The sequence below is a fragment of the Enhydra lutris genome, unplaced genomic scaffold, assembly GCF_002288905.1.
Source record: "Enhydra lutris kenyoni isolate GAN:26980312 unplaced genomic scaffold, ASM228890v2 scaffoldscaffold3, whole genome shotgun sequence".
In the NCBI taxonomy this organism is placed as follows: domain Eukaryota; kingdom Metazoa; phylum Chordata; class Mammalia; order Carnivora; family Mustelidae; genus Enhydra; species Enhydra lutris.
In genome coordinates, this window is record NW_019154087.1 from 28,141,831 (window position 1) to 28,165,029 (window position 23,199).

At 36.4% G+C, this 23,199-nt stretch overlaps 1 protein-coding gene across 4 annotated transcripts in view; it reads right to left on the reverse strand.

The window, feature by feature from the left end:
• The window catches only part of LOC111154080 (B-cell scaffold protein with ankyrin repeats 1), a 307,642-nt gene that overhangs the window by 205,233 nt on the left and 79,210 nt on the right, over positions 1-23,199 (reverse strand). For all 4 annotated transcript variants that reach the window (XM_022513462.1, XM_022513469.1, XM_022513445.1 and 1 more), the window contains exons 3-5: positions 18,050-18,204; positions 12,677-12,815; positions 2,330-2,469 (exon numbers count right to left, since the gene is read on the reverse strand). In XM_022513462.1, the coding sequence (XP_022369170.1) occupies positions 2,330-2,469; positions 12,677-12,815; positions 18,050-18,204 (434 nt within the window). The remainder of the gene's footprint in view (positions 1-2,329; positions 2,470-12,676; positions 12,816-18,049; positions 18,205-23,199) is intronic.

Consider the following 23,199-nt stretch of genomic DNA (forward strand, 5'->3'; position numbering starts at 1 on the left):
ACATTTTAAAAAATGTAATCTGCTTGGGAACAAAGCCAAACGTCAAAAGGGAAATCCAAATGCCTGCAAAGGGAAGCACAGCATGGGCTGGGCCACCTCATTTGAGGCTAAATAACCCTAACACACACCAAGGAAATGCCCTGCAGTTCCTTCTTTTTCATCAGGGGTAGAGTCTGCCTTTCACTATCTTTGCAAATTCACAGAAGGGATAACTCATGTGGTCCAAGTGCCGGTGGACTGGAGAACCCCATGCCATTCCTGGTCTAAGATTTGATAGAGGCTGACTGAATGGTAGCCTTTTCCCTCCTTCAGGCCTGTGGTAATACAGCTCAGTCTGGTCTGAGGTCTCAGTCTCAGAATTTGTTTGATCTAATTTCATGACACATCCACGTCCCCTGACGACATTACCAAACTCATAAGCCTATCTAAAGTTGTGCAGATTAAACTAAATCTCCTAATGTCTCTTCTTACCATGTTGTAGTCTGCTGTCACCAAGTTAGAGTAATTGTACCTCTCAGTATTCACTCAGGTTCAAAGTGATTCTCCCCTGAGTAAAAGCCTGAATCAAGCTGTGACTGTCCAGCATCCTTCTTTTTGCTAGGCCACCAGGGACAGGTGAAGAGGAGAACCCTAAGATGTAATCATTTTCTCACCTCTCTTTTCTGACACTTTTCTCTTTTCTCACCTCTCTTTTCTGACACTGAGTGTGAAAAGTATTTTCTAGCTATCTGAAAATGATACAAAACAGTTTTTATTCACTCAAAGCTGTAAAACGAACCATGACTTGGCATAATAAAGCACTCTGAAAAATTGTCTGAGTAATACATTATATTTAATTTTCTTGCATATGAAAGTTGTTTTCTCCACAAAGGTAAAATCCACATAAAAATGTGTTTGGAGGTTCTGCTTTACTTCTATGCTAACTGAATACTGATAATGCAATATATCACTTTTATTAATCTTTTTGCAATGAATGGAATTTTTAAAGTGGAAGATAAGGTAGACTTGTCACAATAAAATGAAACAATCTGTATTTCAAGCTAATACTTTTGTTTTTGCTTTGCAATTACAATATGGACATTTTATCAAACGTCCTCAGACTCACCAGTTTGACAAATGGTACTTTATTTCCTGAACCTTCTCTAAGACATTTTTACCTTTGCCATTGTTCTAACAGAAAAATGTGTCACACAAAATAAATAACAAAGCCTCCAATTTCAAACTAGTTTAAACAGATAAGGCTTCGTGACAACCTGTCAGCCATATTATCATTGATGATTTCGTTATAGAGTGTTTTGTGGTAAATTTGAAGATCTCATTGTTTAGCTACCTCTTTTTCACTTTTAGTCCCTTTTACCCTCCCTGTCCATGCCAGAAACCCAAGGCAATTCAGTAAGGTTATAATCTAATTATCAAGTAGCTTTAAAAAGAAATGTCATTTATTTAACTCTGAAAATGTGATGGAATAAGCACATAAAGGATAAACGTTCCACATTAAACAACTTCCTTTTGAAAGTGGGTCAGGTAACAAAAATAAATAAATAAAATGCAGAAGTCAAACCAATGGTTTAAGAGTAATCAAAATGCAACTGTTGCATTCTCTACTGATGAAAGCATCGGCAGCATCTCCATTTGCCTGTAAACGCCTCAAACAAGGCCTTTTGAGAAGACTAGAAACTCCTCACCAAGTCCTCTTTGCTGAATAATGCGTTGTCACACTAGAGAAAGAACCTGGGGCTTGCAAATGCCTCTTTGCACACTTCCCTGAAAATCTGAGCAGTTCTGGAATTCCTAATAAACACTATCAATTTAAAGCAATAATTTTCACTTTTGGGTAACAGGAATAAATGAAACAAAGAAAAACACACTGAGCTTGGAAATTTCCACATGAAAATAACAATTCCTAGATTAGTGCCCTGGGCTCCCTTTCCGGTAGTACTCTTGGTTTGTCTGACTCCTGAACCTCAATGACCTGACTTTTATATTGCACTGTCCAGGTCTGGATAAAGAGGGTGTTTGTTTCTCAAGAGTTCAGCCTAATCCTTCTGTCTTTCTTTATCTGCTCCCTGGCAGCTTTAAAATGAGTCCATCACAAAAGCAATTTTGTAACGGAAACCTGTCTCCCAGTGACATTATCTGGAATGACTTTTAAGTTAAGCAAACTAATTCATCTGCATCTCTGCACCACAGAAGTCCATTTCCTCCCTCCCTACTGATGCGTAATTCACTCTTATTCAACCAACATTCAGACTTTATATCAAAGCATGCATTCTGTTATCCAGCATTGGCTCTTTGGCTTGTTACCAATCTTGTGGGAAGATCCACCTACCTGGCACACACTGTTTCCTGGATGTGCCACTCCCAGTAGGTTTTCCTTAGGCTTTGCCGTTGTAGAGTATTTCATCTCTGTTGTGGCCTTAATGACTCCATCACAGTAGATGCGGACACTGACAGTGCCAGCAGGAAAATCTTGGAAACGCAAACAAGAGTTAGGAGCTGAGTATGCAATGCATGTATCCTGCTTTTGTATCTTTTAGAGAATATGAAGGAATATTTAAGAATTCATAACAATTTTACTGACTTCTAGCACTAAATGTGTTCTTTTTTATCCTTCGTATCCAAAGAATATAATGTACAATTTTAGACTTAATTAAATAAAACATTACAAGATTGGAACATGCTAAAATTATGGTAAAAGCAAAGCCCTAAATCCTTTTGCCCTACTACTAAACCTTCTTTTTTTGGTATAATCTATAATTATCTTTACATAATACTTTAGAATATAGAAGGATACAGTCATTCATTTAAAGTTGTGTATCTGTTAATAACCTTAAGAAAATTCTCATTTATTATAGGCAAGTTTCTCAAAGTTGTATTTGGAAAGAGAAAAAATAGGACTCGATTGAAATTATCAAACTCTTATGAAATTGATTACAGTGAAAAACTTGGGAAGGTGAGGTTTAATACCCTGCTATTTAAGCACTATTTATACTATACATTCATCAAAACCACATATTTTTTTAAAGATTTTATTTATTTATTTGAGAGAGAGAGCATGAGAGCGGAGAAGGTCAGAGGGAGAAGCAGACTTCCCGTGGAGCGGGGAGCCCAATGCGGAACTCAATCCCAGGCTCCAGGATCATTACCTGAGCTGAAGGCAGTTGCTTTACCAACTGAGCCACCTAGGCACTCCTCATCAAAACCCTTTTTGAGAACAAGTTTTTCTGATATGATGCCTTGTGAATTCTGCACTAACATAACAACAGAGTTAGAGTTTCCTAAGAATTTTGGGATCGATATGAAGGAATAACAATAAAAAAATCATTTCAGCAAGAAAGTTATTTTTGTTTTATTGTAACAAAAGTAAACAAAATTAAGCCTTGAAATCCATTTGCTTTTAAAAAATTCTGACTCTCTGTCATGGAGATATTTCCCAAATTCTCCTGGAAAACTGTTACCCAGACATCTGGGGGTTGGATTATAAGCCATTTTGTACAAGATCATAAAAACCTATTCTAACCTCAGGCACCTCATGAAGCTTTGAATATTTAAAAGTTTCTAAGGTTTAAGAATTAATTTTCCTTTATCTCCTGAAGAGATTAAAGGACCTCTTATAATTTTGCTCAGAGAGATTTAAAGCTAACAAAAGCAATCTTAAGCTTAAGTAGATCAAGAAGCTGTAATTTTCTCTTTCCATATTTCTTGACTAGACACCTAACCTGTATTATAAAGAATATATATGTATAAAAGTTCTCTCCTCCCAAAATAAGTCCATCCAGAAGATAATGTAAGAGAAAATGCAACAGAGGTACATCTCATCAGTTGAAGCTGCCCACATATAGTAAAGAGAGTTCTGGAGTTACTCTATTCAAAGGAAATAAATTTTGGTAGATTTTAGAAAGATGATTTTTTTTTAAAGATTTTATTTATTTATTTGACAGACAGAGATCACAAGAATGTAGAAAGGAAGGCAGAGAGAGAGGGGGAAGCAGGCTCCCCACTGAGCAGTGAGCCCGATGTGGGGCTCAATCCCAGGACCCTAAGATCACGACCTGGGCCGAAGGCAGGGGCCTTAACCCACTGAGCCATCCAGGCGCCCCTAGAAAGACGATTTTGAAAGAAGATATCGATTTTGTTTATCAGAAAAGAGATTAGAGTTTGCAATGGGATGATCACCTTCTGAAAGAAAGTTGGGTGATGAATCATGAGAGATATAAGATGAGAATATGTGCTTGGTAGTTCTTTGATACAGGATGCTTAAAATATCCAAATTCTTTAAAATCTAACTTGAAAGCAAATGAACTGATTTTTGATAACTTGTACCATTAGATCTATTGATAATGATGTTGATTTTAGAATAATCTTCTCAAGAGATGTCCTTTGAAGTACTGTCTTTGCTGTATTTCTTATCTGTTGAATGTCGGTTATTAAATCAAGACCTTGGAAGATTCCTTATGGATTCATCTGGCTGGGATGTATTAAACATGTATTGTTAAATATGTATTGTTGAATTGGTCTTTTCATAAACAGCACCCTGTTCCACTTGCGCATTATTTTATTTTGAGCATTATTTTATTTTGAGTGTGGCCATTAATGTACCTACATGTTATAGCTCTTTAATAAAAATAAAAGCCAATTAATTTAAGGACTCAGAAGAGAAGGAAAGTGAATTCTGCTACTTGCTGTCTAAAGTCAGGAAGTAACATTTAACACTGGAAATGTACACAAGTATAAGTCAAGATCACCAAACCAAGCAATGGTATTAGAGTCAGCAATGGAGAGGAAAAAAGGCTTATAGTGTAAGAAGATGGAACTTCTTGCCCGCATCAAACACAGATACATAACAAAGCAAACTTATAGAGGAGCAACAGCAAAAAAAGAAATTCTACTCAAATTTCAAATCTCAAGGCCCAGGCCATTTAAAATTCTTTGTCAACCTGCACTGACTCTGGGATTTAAGTGGTCTGTCCTTCCAGATGAGGGACAACAGACTGAAACAGTTTATGGAAAACATGATCTAAAGTGTTTTTGAATAGTCAGAACTACCTTCATTAATTCTTTAAAAATATGTATTTCACAAATCCAATAACTTAAGAGCTGTTTGCTTTCTGTATTTCTACTCTCTGTGAAGCTGTGTTCCTTTATCAACCAACTGAAGCCTTTTATCACATAGTAAACCTTACATGAACCCACCTAATGTTTCCATGGGAACTGAAATCAATATGGTTTTCTTTTGATTAGAATATTATTTTTTTATTAAATAAATATTGGTGGCTTCAAAACTTTGGTCATGCCTAAAAATTGGTAACAATTTAATATATATTAAAACTGCTCTCCTCAATTATGATAGAAAAACTTCTTATCAGTTGTTATTTATCTATGTAGGTTAAGCATAATATTTGGCACACCTTAAATAAAGTATTTTTGAACTCTTTTAATGAAATATGAAATTATAATTTACATTATCCAGGACAGTTTCTTAATTAACAAGAGATTCTATATCTTTGTGGGTATTTTTACATTTCTTTCAACTTTTAATTGGTTGTCCCTCTGCCGTGCAAAGTATTTTTCTGGTTGAGCTACACATACCAGAGGAATACCATCTTCCTTCTGAGTAAACATTAGTTAATATTTCTAGTTTAAAGACTTCGGGACGCCTGGGTGGCTCAGTTGGTTAAGCAGCTGCCTTCGGCTCAGGTCATGATCCCAGCGTCGTGGGATCGAGTCCCGCATCGGGCTCCTTGCTCGGCAGGGAGCCTGCTTCTCCCTCTGCCTCTGCCTGCCACTCTGTCTGCCTGTACTTGCTCTCTCTCTCTCTCTCTGACAAATAAATAAACAAAATCTTAAAAAAAAAAAAAAAAAGTCGTAAAGACTTCACGTGTATTTTTATAACTTCTGGCATTAGCAGAGACTACTGCAAGTTCCTGAGTAACTTTGAATTCCTTTAGCACAAGTCAGTTCCTGTCAGTAATAAACCTGTGGATACCATTAGAAAGGTGTGTTTTTTAGAAAATGAAGTAACTATAAGTGTATGAATTTATTAATCTGAGAGGAAAAGAAGATAGAATTAGAGGATATTTTGTCAAAAAAATCGGGTTAAGCTATGGAAGTATGTGAGAAGGGAAAGATACCATTTAGAAAAAGGGCATCTTAAGATTTCTCCACTGGTTGGTATAATTGTACTTGAATATAATTTTGATTTTTTTCTGAATTGTTACCAAAATTAGAAAGAAACATACATTTAAAAAGAACATTAATACAGCAAAGAGTTGTGTTGGTTGGTGAAAAATCTGAGAGCTCTGAGCACTGTAAGTAGGTCTCAGAGTATGTGACATGCCTCAGTGTTGAGTATTATTCACACACTTAAAATGACTAAGAAACTCTTCAAAGAAAGGAAGGAATAATAAGAAATAATTGTTTTATTTTACATAATTTAATTAATTAATTTTATTATTAGTTAGTTTTAAGAGGTACTATTATCTAAAAGAGAATGTTAGTTGCCTATCCCAAAGTTTATTCTCATTTTAGAAACAGAATCTTGATTTTTAATTAATTAATTATTTTTTTTTTTTTTGCTGGGCACATGACTATCTAACTAAAAAGACTAGATTTTCTGTTCTTCCTTATAGCTAGACATAACTTTGGGATTAACCTCTGATTAATGGGATACCAGCAGATGTGTCTTGTAGAAACCTTCTCAATTTAGTAAAGCCTTCTTTATCCCAGTGTTGTGTTGATAAACTGACTTTCCAAAAAGAAAATAAAAAAGATATGATTTATAGTTTTTGCCAATTTCTGTGGTGTATATACTTCCACCATGGCTGATTTCAAGCAACCAAAGACTATGGACTGAATTATGTTCCCTTTACCCCACAATTCCTATGTTGAAGCCCTAACCCCCCAAGGTGACTGTATTTAGATATAAGACCTTTTTTTTTTTTTTTTGATTTTATTTATTTATTTGTTAGAGAGAGAGAGAGAGAGAGCATGAGCACAGGCAGACAGAGTGGTAGGAAGAGGCAGAGGGAGAAGCAGGCTCCCCGCTGAGCAAGAAGCCCGATGTGGGACTCGATCCCAGGATGCTGGGATCATGACCTGAGCAGAAGGCAGCCGCTTAACCAACTGAGCCACCCAGGCGTCCCTAGAGATAAGACCTTTAAAGAGATAATTAAAGTTAAACTGAAGTCAGAAGGTAGGGCCCTTATCTAATAGGACTGGTATCCTTATAAGAAGAGAAAGAGACACCAAAAGTGCCATGCACTGAGAAAAGGCCATATGAAGACAGAGCAAGAAGGTAGCCATCTATAAGCCAAGGAGAGAGATCTTGCCAAAAAACAGTTTTTTGCCCCTTCATCTTAGGTTTCCAGTGTTCAGAAAAGTGAGGAAAATAAATTTCTGTCCTTTAAGCCACCCAGTCTGTGGAATTTTGTTATGGCAGCCAGAGGAGACTAATACATGAGGTAATGTCACTGAATATGAAATAGGGAAGAGATGCATAGAATTGACTTTTGTAATCAGAGATGGTGATAGAAAGCCACTGCTTTATCAGGCTGCTCAAAATTTGGGAGTGATAGTAAGGGTCTTAGAAGCCATCTTGCTCCATGATGATTATGGCTATATACCCTAGGGACTATGGAATGGTGACTAGAAATAATTCTGCTCTGGGACAATAGTGTGAAGTGTGTGAATAGTGTGAAGTCCTCAATACCAGCCAGATTTAGTACACGAAGCTCTGGCTATTGTACAAGAGAGTATTTACAGAAAGAAAACCACATTTTGAGTAATATGGCTGATTAAATCATGACCCAGATGATCAGAAATCAAATCATATGAGCAATTTTTCTACATCAGAAAGAGACTGGAAAGATGGAGGCCATCTTTTGAACTTGATGTATTCGTAATGGGGAAGGATCCCTAGTATGTTTCCACTTTCATTTTAGATCTTTCCATCTTAACTTGGTATTCAAAGAAGTATAGAAAAAATTTTTTAGAGACTTAAATCTGTATAGACTCTCTCTCTCTCTCTCTTTTTAAAGATTTTATTTATTTATTTGACACAGAGTGAGAGAGAGAGAGAGAGAGCACAAGCAGAGGAAGCAGCAGAGGAGGGGGAGAAGCAGGCTCTCCACTGAATAGGGAGCCCAATGTGGGGCTTAATCCCAGGACCCCAGGATCATGATCTGAGTCAAAGGCAGACACCTAATTGACTGAGCCACTCAGGTGCCCCTGTATAGACTTTTATTAGATAATGTGAGATATTAATCAAGATCTTTCCTGCCCCTAGAAATCACCAATGAGTTCAGGGATTATATATGAGATAACATAGAATTAGGAGCTTTCTTGAACATGAATCCCCAAAGGTGAAGGGGGATGAACAAATTTGGTGGCTTTCATATCAAGAGATATAAACAGAGGACTGAGAGAAGACAGGATGCAATATAAGGAGTACAATACTTAGAAAGATGATCCCCATAAATTTTTATTTTTATTTTTTTTAAAGATTTTATTTATTTATTTGACAGACAGAGCTCACAAATAGGCAGAGAGGCAGGCAGAGAGAGAGGAGGAGGCAGGCTCCCCGAGGAGCAGAGAGCCTCGATCCCAGAACCCTGGGATCATGACCCGAGCTGAAGGCAGAGGCTTAACCCACTGAGCCACCCAGGCGCCCCCCCCCATAAAGTTTTAAATGGTTTATCATACCCTATCCAGAAGCTGAGGGTGAGTTATTCCAGAAAAGCCACTCCTTATGTTTAAAGGAATTACTAGAGGGAAAGATTAACCCTTTATTCTTCAGCTGGATATTTAAGGGTTGTCTTGTATCTTATCTCTCTTATTTCCAAATGTCTATAAGTATTTAAAATGTAATTAGAGAAATTGTTTTATCAACAAGAAAGTTGAGGCACTATTGGGACTTTTCTAAAGTTACCCAGTAAATGGCGCAAAACAATAAAAACAGCTCTTTTGGCCACTAGTTAATTGTTTCCTTGGCTACACTAAAGATTCTGGACAAATCACTAGCCTTTAAAGAGCATGCTGGATACTCTCTTATTCCACAACTTGTGTAGAGAAAAAAGAACTCTGTTACACTGTGCTGTTCAGTGCTGTTCAAGGAACTTTCTGAGAGGATGGATATGTTCTAATGAAGCAGTTAAAATATGGTTAGTGCAACTGAGAGAATTCATTTTAAATTGCATTTAATTATAATAAAGTTTAAGTAACTAGTGGTGGCTAGTGGCCACATTGGTCAGTGTACCTACAAAGCATAGTTCTCCACCTATGATTTGTGACCCACTAACACATCATGGTTACAGCTGAGTTGGTTTTGACTGGCACTGAAAAGAAATAGTTTCTATCTCTCTATTTATATTACCCATATGTTTTTGCATGTTTTTCACTTTTCCATTATAGTCCTTAACACATTAATAATAGTTATTTAAAATTCCCTGTAAGATAATTCCAACATCTGTGTTGCATCTAAGTCTGGCCTGATATTTGCTTTTTTTCTTTAGACTGTGTTTTTTTCTTGCTTTTTGGCATGTCTTATAATTTCTTGTTGCAAACCAGACATGCTGTGTCAGGTAGAAAAACTGAAGTAAGTAGGCATGTAGTGAAAGAATTAATAGTGATCTGGCTGACAGAGGGGCCATATTTCATGTTTGCTACAGCTGTGGATGCCAGAGGCTTCAAATTCCTCTATTATCCCTGTTTTTGTCTTTCCTTTTGACCTTGGGCTTCCCTAACTACTCCTCCTCAGAAAGATTCTGCAGCTTGCAGTATTTCCAGCTGTAACCTTCTGCCATTATACTGAGACCTTTTTGTGGTGGTAGTCAGGTTGCGGTGGGGGGAAGCATTCTAATCATTTCTTGTCATTAAATCTTGGTCTTCAAGTGGGCTGGTATCTTTAGGCTGTCACCTTCACAAGTGTTTCTCCTGTGGCATGAATTTCTTTCCCCACCCCAAGTGAGACAGAAAAGCTAGAGGGGGCTACAACAGGATAGATATCCTTCCCCAGGGGGGATAAGGCATTGGTAAAGTAGTTTCCCTGAAGAGTAGGCTGTTGCTATGGAGATTATACGGGGAGTATTTCACCATGATTATTTTTCCTCTATCCTTGGCAGAGCCTCTAGAAGATCTTCCTTAGAGCTTCACTATGTGAGCCTGGTAAGATTCCTGGAGGTGACTCCCTCAAAATTAGGGATGTTCTCAGGAATTTCTTACTCTTGAGCTAGTTCACACTCTACCCTTAGTAATTGATCAAAATTACCATTTAAGTGTGCCTACCACTTTATGGCACCAGTGACTTCTGCTCCAGCCAAGCAGATCTTAGATGTCACTCTTCTGATTTACTGTCCTTTTAAGATTCTGGGATGGTGGTTTGCCCACAACCTTAGCTCTCTGAGGAGCTCAGGAAAAGTCACTGATTTTCAGTTTGTTTAGCTTTTTCTTGTTGTAGGAATAGGAGTGACAACTTCCAAGTTCTTCACTTATCAAGGCTAAAACTGTTACTCTCATGACAACTTTTTAAACCTTTGCTTTAACTATATTTCTGAGTATGTACTGAGTTATAATGTAAAATGTAGCTCTTGCTAAGGTTACAAAAATGTTAAGAAACAGTAGTATGAGGCAGAAAAAATAAGACTCTGGGGCCACTTCTGTGGAGGCATGTCCCACACACTTTCATGGAACCATCCTATATATTCCAACACCTGGTAAGAAAAGTTCTCATTAATTTCCAGAACGTATTAGCTGAAAATAAGAGTAGAAAGGGTTAAATAACATAACTGGTAAATAGTGGTTCATTTATTTTTTACTACAAATGTGCTGTGCAATCACATAGCATATGGCCTGGCATATCTTGAAAAATACAGACTATTAGTTTTCTGCTTTTCTGAAAAACATTTGAATTTTGACATAATTTGTTCTTTGTATTGCTTTTAGCTACAGGTAAGCTGAACATATAATCTTAATGTGAATAATTTTACTTGACACTTTGATTTGCTATTTGGGAAATATTATCTAAGTACTTCTTAATTTGCAATATTGATTTTGCTGTAGCAATTTTAGTCCAACTAGATTTAGTTTAAACTTGAAAACTAATTAGTTAGAAATTAATGTTCATTAAATCATTTTAAAATGTGGCATAAGTAAATAAGGGGCTTTTGGAAGAAAAAGAAAAGAGACAAAGTTCTTTCTCATCTCACTTCTGCATATCCTTGCCCATAACAGGGAACAGTGTCTGAAATGTTTGTAAGTGCCTGGTATACAGTCCTTCCCTTTCTATAATTCAACTCTGACCTAACCTGTGCAAGGAAATCCATAGAGGAGATGCATGCTTTTCATAACACAATAGAAATGCTTATAAATGTTCTGTAAATGGTCTTCATAATAGCTACCTTCCAAAAGAAAAAAAAAAAAAGTTCAGGATGAATTTCACATCATATTTAATTTTAAATGCTTTTTTTTTTTAAGTTTTATTTATTTATTTGACAGAGATTACAAGTAGACAGGCAGGCAGAGAGAGAGGAAGGGAAACAGGCTCCCTGCTGAGCAGAGAGCCGATGAGGGGTTTGATCCCAGGACCCCGGGATCATGACCTGAGCTGAAGGCAGAGGCTTTAACCCACTGAGCCACCCAGGTGCCCCAATTTTAAAGGTTTTTATTACATGTATAGATTCATAATAAGATTGTGTACTTTTGGGTGCCTGGGTGGCTCAGTCGTTAAGCATCTGCCTTTGGCTCAGGTCATGGTCCCAGGGCCTTGGACTTGAGTCCTGAATTGGGCTCCCTGCTCAGTGGGGAGACTGCTTCTCTCTCTTCACTCCCCCTGCTTATATTCCCTCTCTCGCTATCTCTCTTAAATAAATAAATAAATAAAATCTTAAAAAAAAAAAAAGATTGTGTACTTTTTTTGGTAAAAAGTTTTTACAAATTTCACATTTAAGAAGTATCACAAGGTAATTTTATTCTGATTGTTAAATGATATCATAAATTCAAAAACCAAGTAGTCCTACATTTATATCAAAACATTCAGAAATTAACATAGTAGATTGTGATTTTAGTACAATTATTGTGGAGGTGTGGCTATTCTATCTGGAATTTTAAATCTGCTACATTATCATGCTACAAGCAAAGGGGGATAATAAAATGGTTAACCTCATAAGTTAAATAAGGAAAAGAGGGAAGATTATATATAGAAATGGTACCATGATGATAAATAGTGAAAAAGAATTATGCTTTCCAAAGCATCCAAATTCACAAGCTTGGCAAAAAGAAAAAAAAAAAAAAAGACAAAAGAAAAAAAAAGGTAAGGATAACATTCATGAATGAAAATCCAAATGTTCATTAATCCTATTAGAATAAAGCATATAGTTTTAGTTCCATATTTAATCACTGATGTATATTAATGGGCTCTCTGCTGACATATTTAAAACGATGTGCTATTGCAGGCAGTCATTTCACCACATGGTCCACAAGCTAATTTCTCATAATTTACACATTCATACTTTTGGGAATCCAGATTACTAATAACCACCTTGGGTATGTGAAAGCTACACACAGGAAGCACCTGCAGAGCAATCTTAGTTTCTGTAAGGAAGTGAAACCATTTATCATAAATTTATTGAAAGAAACTCAGGATGATGTTTTATATTTATTAATGCATAAAAAAGTTTCTTACCTAAAGCTTTCATACACCAGATTGTCTTATTCCAACGGGTTGGCTGTGTCCTAATGCGTTTACTATTTGTTGTAAATTCAACCTCCACAGTATCACCAATGACTTCATCTCTCAAAATAATAAATATTTCACCAGGATTCTGTAAGATAAAAAAAAATTACCCAATTAGGGTCTTGAAAAGGTTTATATTAACCAATAGAACACATTATATTTATTAATGACAGAATCTGTGCATAATTGTCTTCCACCATGTCCATATTTTCAATTATATTCAGAAATAAAATATGTAAATGTGATTCTCACTACATTTTAACTTTATCAACTTGGTATCTATTTTGTCTTCATTCCCATCTTTGGCAACTGAAAAAACAGTGAGGACACAGTTGCTCTATTTTGTCTCAAGTCTTCCCTGTTCTTTAGGCTCCCTCTCTCAGGGTAATAAGCATCACTTCACAGACCTCCAGGGAACAGTAATCTGCAACCAAATCCTTTTTTTCCTAAAATCTTTTTTCCTTCACTCTTCTAGAACTTGGTACATTTATCCATAAATGAGAGGGTTGAATAAGTTTAGCTCTAGGATCTCTTAATACTTTATTTTATTTATTTATTTTTTTAAGATTTTATTTATTTATTTGTCAGAGAGAGAGTACAAGCAGGGAGAGTGGCAGGCAGAGGCAGAGAGAGAAGCAGGTTCCCTGCTGGACAAGGAGCCAGATGCGGGACTCGATCCCAGGACCTTGGGATCATGACCTGAGCTGAAGGCAGCGGCCCAACCAACTGAGCCACCCAGGCGTCCCCATCTCTTAATATTTTAGATACGAGTTTTAATGTCCAATATTTTAAACATCCAAAAGTTTTAAATTTTACCTAACAGAGGTTCTCTGGTTACTTTTTATTTGTGATGAGTATCTGTGAGAGTTACTGAGTTGATAAAGGTTATAAATCTAAAAGTATCAAGATTTTATTGAGGTCAAAAAGCTAAATCTCTGTACATAAGGCAAAAAAGTTTTTTGAAAACTCTTTTGGAAAAAAATCCAGAAAAAATAATTAGGGATAAAAAGATTGACATTAATACAGAGAAAAAGAAGGAATAAATATTTGTTAAGCATCTGTGTTATACTAGGAATTATGTGAAGCACTTTTAATAGAAGGATATTTCCTTTAATCCTAATCAAAATACACACAGACAGAAACAAAAATGGAAGGCTATTAGTTTTCTCTTTTAAGAATAGGGTAGCTAATACAGAGAGTTACATTCCGAGGATTCATCAGAACTATCTATATCAAAATCTATACTCTACATTGTGCTGTTTAACCTTTCAAAATTACCAAAATGAAAATACCATTTTTATGTTTATCTCCGATATCACCCCCAAAGTCAAACTAAATTTCAGTCTCTCACAAAATAAACAGAAACCTCATTTATATACTGTTACAAAACTGTGTTTACCCAAGAGTCATTAACTTCAAAGTTCTCTTATTTAAAAGTTATCTCTCTAAGCATAAATCACCTACAGATAAAACTTATATCTTTAATGCTCTGTACCAAAGGGTCTCTATGAATACGTTTATGTCACAGAACTGGTTTAGCTGACACACTTCCATTTCAGGAATTTTTCCACCAGAGTCTAGTGCTCCTAAATATTTGCCTGAAGGTTATTTTAAACTAAATTTCTCCTCATCAATTACATTGCAAATGGAGGAAAGATGTCACTATTCCAGCTAACACACATTCCCACGTGTCAAGAATGTCTCCCTGTTTCTTTCCTTATGCCTCACCAAGACACTGCTTCATGTGACCCCTGAGGTCAGGAATGTGAGCCCCTCTTGTTCCTCACATTTGATACCTCCTCTTCATAGGACCTCATGTTTAGCTCAGTTTTTTTAGTTCCTTTGCTGCTCACATCTGTCACCTTATTCCAAGTCTTTAATGACTTCCTATTGACTCTGGCCCAGATCCCCAAGATCCTCTGCTTCAAAGTTCTTCAGAGCTCTCTTTCATAGGTACGCCATGTCTTGTTTAACTTTGACCCCTCCCCTCCCAAACTTAGTAAGCCTAAGCAACCTCTCTCAATGTTTTATTCACCTAGCTAACTCATTCTCATTCAGGAAGGCTCACACAGGCTGCTTCTTATGCATCAGATTCCCGCCCTAATAAAGGGCAGGACTCCACCTTTCAACCATTTCCAAAGGACAGTTTTAAACAAAAGACAAGCATACTGACCACCCCAAATGAGGCACTGACATCTGCATTTGTACCCAGGGCCAGCTTCATGGGTGTATGACCTGTGCAGTTACACAGGCCCTCTATTTAGAAGGACCTGCACCTGGTTTAATGTTCTGCTGTCACTGCCTTAAAGTGCTTATTAATTTGAACAAGGGCCTCTACATTTTCATTTTGCACCAGGTCTATATGTACATAATGTTGGCATGCCATTTATTTCCTACTCACCCTCCGTCTCTCTACACTTCTCCTCTCTGTCAAGGTCTGACTCGGGTTTCATAAGCTCCGTAAATTCTCCCTAAACTTCAGCCCATAATAACTTTCAAAGGAATTGTGGAACATTTCACACCCATACTCCTCTTTCCTAAGTCATGCCCTCTGCTCTTAATTAGTTATTTGTGTTTTTGTCTTGGCTTCCCAGCTAGATTTTCAAATCCTGAAGTATTTTTTAATTTTTTTTCATATCTTTGTGGCATCTTGCAAGAATTATGTACATAGGAGACAATCTGTACATATTTTTAAAATTTAGATGGAATAAGCCTATTAAAACATGACATTTTAAAACTCAACATGCCCAACTCTACTCCTTACACTCCTCAGGACTCACAGCTTCATCTGTTTCCTGCATCTCCACAGAGGAAGTGGCCTGCTCTAGGAAGGAAGGCCTGCATTATCCAGCCTTGTCCTTAACTATTATGAACACGTTAATTAAAAATATAATTGTGGGGCGCCTGGGTGGCTCAGTGGGTTAAAGCCTCTGCCTTCAGCTCAGGTCATGATCCCAGGGTCCTGGGATCGAGCCCCACATCAGGCTCTCTGCTCAGCAGGGAGCCTGCTTCCACCTCTCTCTGACTGCCTCTCTACCTACTTGTAATATCTGTCTGTCAAATAAATAAATAAAATCTTAAAAAAAAAATTGTGTGGGTATATTTAATTCAATAGAGAAATACTAGACACTCAAATAATCATAAATTTGGTTTTATCAGTTATGAAGCTGCTATAGGGAACAGGTAGGGAACTTCTCTAAGAGGTAGGTCCAGATCCAAGGAATTTTATAGCAAGAAGCAGATTAACTCCCTCTTAGAGAGAATGAAAGTCATGTCACTATATAGAACTCCTATCCAGCTCAGTGCTAGCATGATGTCAACACAAAACTGTAAGGGAACTCACTAGATTTCGAAGGTGCTGGGTGTAGAAGAGGCCATGTATCATCTAAGACCTGATGACTGGCAAAGTTAGTATGCTAAATGTCTAGATTTTGTAAGACATGGCTAAGTCTCAAGTCTCACTTATGGGGAGGCAAGGTCCTATTCTTCAGTGGTCTTTACTCACCCATTAATTGGAATAGGCCTCAGAAATGAGTAAGCTCATGGGTTTTGCTTTCAGTCAGCTGACATAGACTCAAAGTTATCCTGGCAAATCTGAAAAATGATTTTCACTCATTTGGATACAAATGATTTTTCCTTTGATACTTAGCCATTGTTACATGGACTCGGAGTGCACTAAGATCTAGGTTCTGGGAACACAAGATTTTGACTGGGATAACTATTTTTCATCTAGGGATCAGTTTATTTTGACTTTTTTAGTGCATGTGGCTGACACTAAAATAATCTTGGATGACCTTCCAACTCTTAAAAAGTGGGGTATGTAAGAGAGATGTGAAATTGAAATAATTTAACTTACAAGGGTCTGAAAGAATTATATCCATGTCAATAGAAGACAGCCCACGATTCTGCTATTAAAAGAATCCTGATCCTACCCAACCATCTGAGTGAGCTGTCTCAGCCTGAAGGATAGTGGGGTTTAATTTTTACACTTCAATGTCTTGGCAAATTTAATATTGGGGGAAGGTTTTACATTCTTCCAAATTTACTGTTGTAGGTTTTGCTCAGAGCAGCTATGTAGACTCATTGCAGAGTTCTTGGTGAGTAATGTTTAGTTCCAGAGGGTTCCTCCCCCCTTTTTTTGTTGATTTTATGTACTTGAGAATAATTCTCATTTCCTGTTGATTACAGTTTTTTCTATTTATTTCTGTCTCTTCCATTGTTTCTGACTCAATAGGAGCCACCAGTTCTGATTGCTTACCCTGCCCTCCCTCACATTTTCCAGGCCTGTAAGTTGTAATTTTCCTCAGCCTGTTCACCTGTGTCAGTTCCCGGAAACCAGACCAGTTTAGTTTCTTAGAGTCTCTAAGGTAGCATCGAAGAAGTTCTTCTCTCTCCAGAATTGAGCATTATTAAGCGTAATAGCTTAAAACAATGATTCTTCTGCTTAAGCATGGGGTCTGGGGATGAAGGAATTAAACCTTGCCTAACAGCACAAGACTCCTGGTTCCAGCAAAATCGGGAGAGTGTCTTCCCAAAGACACCTCCTAGACAAATGCAGCCCCTGTCACCTGTGGCATAAATCCACTGGGTTCTCCCAGAAGGACCCTTTCATGCAACCTCCAAGGCTCTCCTGTATCTTTGGCTTGTTCTACTGAAGAACACCACAGAATCATACTGATACTAAAGATCAGTATCTTTCTATTGTCTGGAGATTATGTAGACCCAGTTTCAGGTCAAGTTCTACCAGTATGTTTATTTTAGTAGTTCATTCCAGTGAAGACTTAGGAGGAAGACATGCATTCATATAGTCCTTCTCAGAAATCCACACTCCATCCCCTGCTGCATTACCCTTTTATTCCTGAAAGGACCATCTCTTCTAGATCTTATATTTCCACTTAATAATGTAGGCCTTTAATACATGTTTAAGAGTTGAAAAATCAGTGATCCTAGAATATGAGTATTTTCCAATTCTATTCAAGAATGTGTTTCCATTATAAAAATAAAATCCTTGATCTGGTTAATATGAGTCCAACTTTTTAAAAAAGTGGCTTGATACATATATATAGCAATTATATATCTTTTGGCAACATGTCAAATAACACCTGATAAAATTAGCCTTTCATATATTCTCCAATATTAAATTATTTGACAAATATTTGTCAAATGTCTACTAGTTACCAGATACTGATCTGGATTCTGAGGACATAGACATGAACAAAGTAAAAAAAGTGTCCAGCTATGTTAGAGCTTACATTCTAGTGAAATGCAGTATTTATGAAAACAATAGAGTCAGCCACTTAAATAACAAGGTATCTTACTCACCTCACATTGAATTTCAGCAGGAAGCACCATTGCCAGGGGTATGGTGTCTCTTGAAGCTTTTGATAATTCTTCAATTTCCTTTCTCTTACTTATTTCCCCCAAATGTTCCACTTCTAGGTTTGTTGGAATGTTGACCTCAAGGTAGTCTTCAGAATCTAGAGAAAAATTCATGAATTCATGATTATATATATCATTATATATATCATGATTATAACATAGCTAAGGTTATATTATTTCCACCATTGTTATAAAGACTAACTGCTAAATAATTAATATAATATATAGGACAACAGAACTGAGTTTAAGATACTGAATGTTAATAATTAAAATAATGCTTCACAATTTAACTAGTATTATAACCTTAGTGAGTAAACTATACCAACTATATATATTCACTTAGTGGTTTAAGGTTTTCTCCCAAAAAAATCTAACCACCATTTAATATTTTTTCTTAATATTAAATTAGCAAACCTGAAAAAAATGAAACTCTTTCTTTTCCATTACTGTAATTAAGAAAATTTATTTTATTTTAAATCAGAATAATTATTTACTCTTTAAATATATTTCTAACTTTTATTTATTTATTTTTTTTAATTTTATTTATTTATTTATTTATTTTTAAAGATTTTATTTATTTATTTGTCAGAGAGAGAGAGGGAGAGAGAGCAAGCACAGGCAGACAGAATGGCAGGCAGAGGCAGAGGGAGAAGCAGGCTCCCTGATGAGCAAGGAGCCCAATGTGGGACTCGATCCCAGGACGCTGGGATCATGACCTGAGCCGAAGGCAGCTGCTTAACCAACTGAGCCACCCAGGCGTCCCTATTTCTAACTTTTAAAAACAAAAAGCACAACTGGCAAACTTCACTAAATAAATTGGTATTTCTATACAACACTGGTTTAGTAGTAAATATTAATGTTAATTTAAATGTTTATATGCTCTGTGAAAAGTATGTTTGTTCTATATCAAATAGGCTGGGTTTCTTTATGGCAGTATTACTAAGAACAGTGAAATATGTTAATATGAGTTTTGAATCTCAAGGGAAAAGAATATTTGATTTCTTTTTGTTTTAACATTTAGCAATTTAGCATTTGGTCTCAATTGTTAAAACATTTTTCTCTATTGAGAAAAATTGAAGAAAAAAAATTGTGTTAAGGATGATGGATAACTGTTTCATTATTCAATGTTTCAAAGCTTAAAGCACCTCATTAGCGTACAGACCAATGAGGCTGAAACCAAGTCTCTAACAACTAGAACACATGTATAAACTTAGGTCAGCTCCAGAAATATCCCTCAAATCCATAAGGAGGAGAACTGGAAAAAAGGAAAACAGCCCCTGACAGCTAGAAACTACCCTGACACTGTATAAAAATCTTGGTGTTGCTGGGAGCTGGCCCAGTGTTCTCCCAGGGAAAGCAACATCAGACATGGCTACTCTGTCACCATGATGGAGCAAGTCAGAGATGAGAGCACTTTGTAGTCATGTCTGAACCCAAGCGAACACATGAACATTGCCAAAATCACAAAAATGACCAAACATCCCCAACCCTAGCTCCTGTCAGTAACTATTACTTCCTTACCAATTTCAGCCTTAGGCTCTTTTCATTTAGCTTGCCCTCTATAGAAGGCTACCTACTCCTCTTGGTTTGCCTGGGATTTTCCTGGTTTAACCACTGAGCATGTTGTGTCCCAAGAAGCCCCTCAGCTGCAGGCATACTGGGATAATTGGTCACCTAATTTTGGATTAAAGTCAATATATCAAATCATAAAATTACAACTGCTTTTTGACAGCAAGCGAACTACTGCAAAGCCTTGTTTTCTTGAAACCTCCCTCAAATCACTTAACAACAAGCCTAAATCTTATGGTGTCTTTTCTAAAACTTTTACTGAGATGGCCCATGGTTCTCTGTGGTGTCTAGAAAAAAATCCAAATTGTTCAAGTATCAGTGTGTTCCTAGTGGTGTATGGCAAAAGGACACTGACAGGACAAAAAGGAAGAAGGGTCAAAGGCAATATAGATGGAAGCAGCTGTCTACTGTATCAAAAAAAAAAAAAAGTGAAGTTACAGCTTCATATAAGGTAATTCTATCAGTAAAGCAGAATAACAAAAAAATGCCCTCTAGGGAGAAGCTACCCCCATGCCACATCTAAGGACAGTGGTGGGTTTATTTTTATTATTTTTATTTTGTTTTGTTTTGTTTTTTTTGTCCTATGAAAGTTACAGAACAAAGCACAAAAATATCTAGTATTTCCAAATTCTTCCAAGTACTAGTCTTCCTTGAAATGAAATGAAAAATAGCATTTATTGAGAAACCACGAGAGACTCTTAACTCTTAACAAACTGAAGGTTGCTGGAGGGGAGGTCGGTGAAGGAGGTGGGTAATTGGGTGATGGGCATTAAGCAGGGCATGTGATGTGATGAGTACTGGGTGTTATATGCAACTGATAAATTATTGAACACTACATCTGAAGCTAGTGATGGGCTATATCTTGGCTAGTTGAATTTAAATTAAAAAAAAAAGAAAAAAGAGAAAAACAGCTCTTATTTCTCTAACAATTTAAAATACTATCATTAGCAGTTTATTTTCTCTCTCTCTTTCTCCCCCCCGCCACACACATACACACACACATACACACACATTCGCACACACCAAAACAGTAAAAGATTGTGTAGAACTAGCTCAATCATTTTGTGAATTGAAAGAAAAAGGAAACTGATTTTATTTAATCACCTTAGGAGAAGGTGGAAGTTATTCTACCATGTCAGTATCTAGAGGTTTTCTGCTAATTATTCTGTGGCATTAGGTTAAGAGTTGTTTTATTTATTTATTATAATCATGACTGTACAAAAAAATTTATTTCCATGAACGTTCACAGAAGTACTCTTTATAATGCAGGAAATTGGAAATGGTCTAAGCAATAAGGGACTAGACTAAAAATATGTACGATGAAAAAGATACTGTTGCCAATAAAAATTCCATCAAAGAGTATTTACCTATAAGGAACAAGTTTATAACATCACTGAAAAAGTTCCAAGTTATAAAATTACAAATTTAGTAGGTTCCCACTTAGTAAAATAAAAAGTATAGGACTTCTAGTTTCAGGTTCCACATATAAGGAGATTTAGAAATCACCACTTGTAACAAAAAGCTGAACAGATTGAAAAATCAACTCTTTTTTGATCCGTAAGAAAGGAGTGTACATAACACAAACTGCTGTCCCCAAATTAGAGAGATAGGCAAATACAAGGACTTTCAACTTATAAAGAGTAAGGAGTGAAAACCACCCCAGGAACCAGTGCCAAGGTAGGGAAGCCTCAACTGTAGTGGACAAATGGTTGGATGCTCAGTGTGGACAAATCTGAGAGTTAAGAACTGCAGGCAAATCCAGCCAAAGTAGGGGCTCTGCATTATTTTGAGATTTACCTCCAGGAGCTTGACTAGATGCCCACAGAAAATACTGGAGAAAATTCCCCTCCTGCTTCTGGCAGAGGGAGGGAGAAAGAGACCATTTTGAGATACTCCAGAGCACTCTGTTTTTCTAAGAAAGTTTTGTCCCCAGGGCAGACTGGTTAATGACAGCCTAAACTACTGGGGTATTATCAGAGTCTAAGTGACCTGGGGAAGAGAAGTACCCAACAATAGCCCACTGCAGCCATCTTGCCACAAAGAAGGGGGAGAAAAAAATCTAAGGAACTCTTGTGAATTTCATGGTCCAGAAATATAGGTTCACTAAATGACTAAGATCTAATCATAGGACTCTAAAAAGCTTCTCCTACCCCCATACCTCACTACTATATTACTAAAGGCCATTTAAAGCAGTTCATTTTACCCAGTACATCATGTTTACTGAGAAAAATTGGAAGGCATATCAAAAAGCAAAAACCAAAACTTGACAAGACAGAGTAAGCATCAGAACCAGATTTGACAAGGATGTTAGAATTAGAAGACTGGGAATTTAAAACAACTCTGATTAATATGCTAAGGTTTCTAATGTATAAAGTAGACACCAGGCAAGATGGATGGGTAATATAAGCAGAGTATTGGAGCACCTACAAAAGAACCAGAAAGAAATGCTGGAAATTAAAAACACTGTTACAGAAATGAAGAATGCCTTTGATGTGTTTATTAGTAAACTAGACATGACTAAGGAAAGACTCTCTGAGCTAGAGAATATACCAATAAAATCCTTGAAAACTGAAAAGCAAATAGGAACAAAATAAACTAAAACAAAAACAAAAAATAGGACAGTACATCCAAGGACTGTGGGAAATGACAAATGTGTGACATCCATGTAATGGGAACACCAGAAGTAGAAGAAAAGAAGGAAGAGAAGAAATATTTCAAAGAATAATGACTGAGGGATGCCTCTGTGGCTCAGTCGGTTAAGTCGGTTAAGATCATCTCAGGTCATGATCCCAGGGTCCTGGGATGGAGTCCAACATCAGCCTCTCTGCTCTGTGGAAGCCTGCTTCTCCCTCTCCCTGCTGCTCCCCCTGCTTGTGTGCTCTCTCTCTCTCTGACAAATAAATAAATAAAATCTTTAAAAGAAAAAATAAAAAGAATAATGACTGAGAATTTCTCCACTTTAATGTCAGATACCAAATCACAAATAGTTCAGAGAACACCAACTAGAAAAATTCCAAAAAAATTATATCATCTTTAAACTGCAAAAAATCAAAGATAAAGAAAAAAATCTTAAGGGAACATGGAGAAAAAAAATCTTGCTTATAGAGAAACAAAAACAAGAATGATATTTGACTTCTTAGAAACCATGTGCAAGACGAAAGTGGAGTGAAATCTTTAAGTAAAAACAAACCCACAAACACAAAATTCTGCATGCTATGAAATTATCTATTAAAAGTGAAAGATAAATAAATACTTCCTTTGAAAATTAAATATTGGGATAATTTGTTGTTAGTAGATCTACTGCAAGAAAAGTTAAAGATGTTTTTTAGAAAGAAGGAAATAATATAGGTCAGAATCTCTGATCTGCATAAAGAGAAGAAGAGCATCAAAGAAGTAATGACTAAGGTAAAATAAAAACATTTATTTTTCTTATTGGTAATTGATCTAACAGATTATAGTTTATCCAAAATAACATTGTATTTGAGTATGTATGTTTATGTGTATATGATATATATGTATATGTA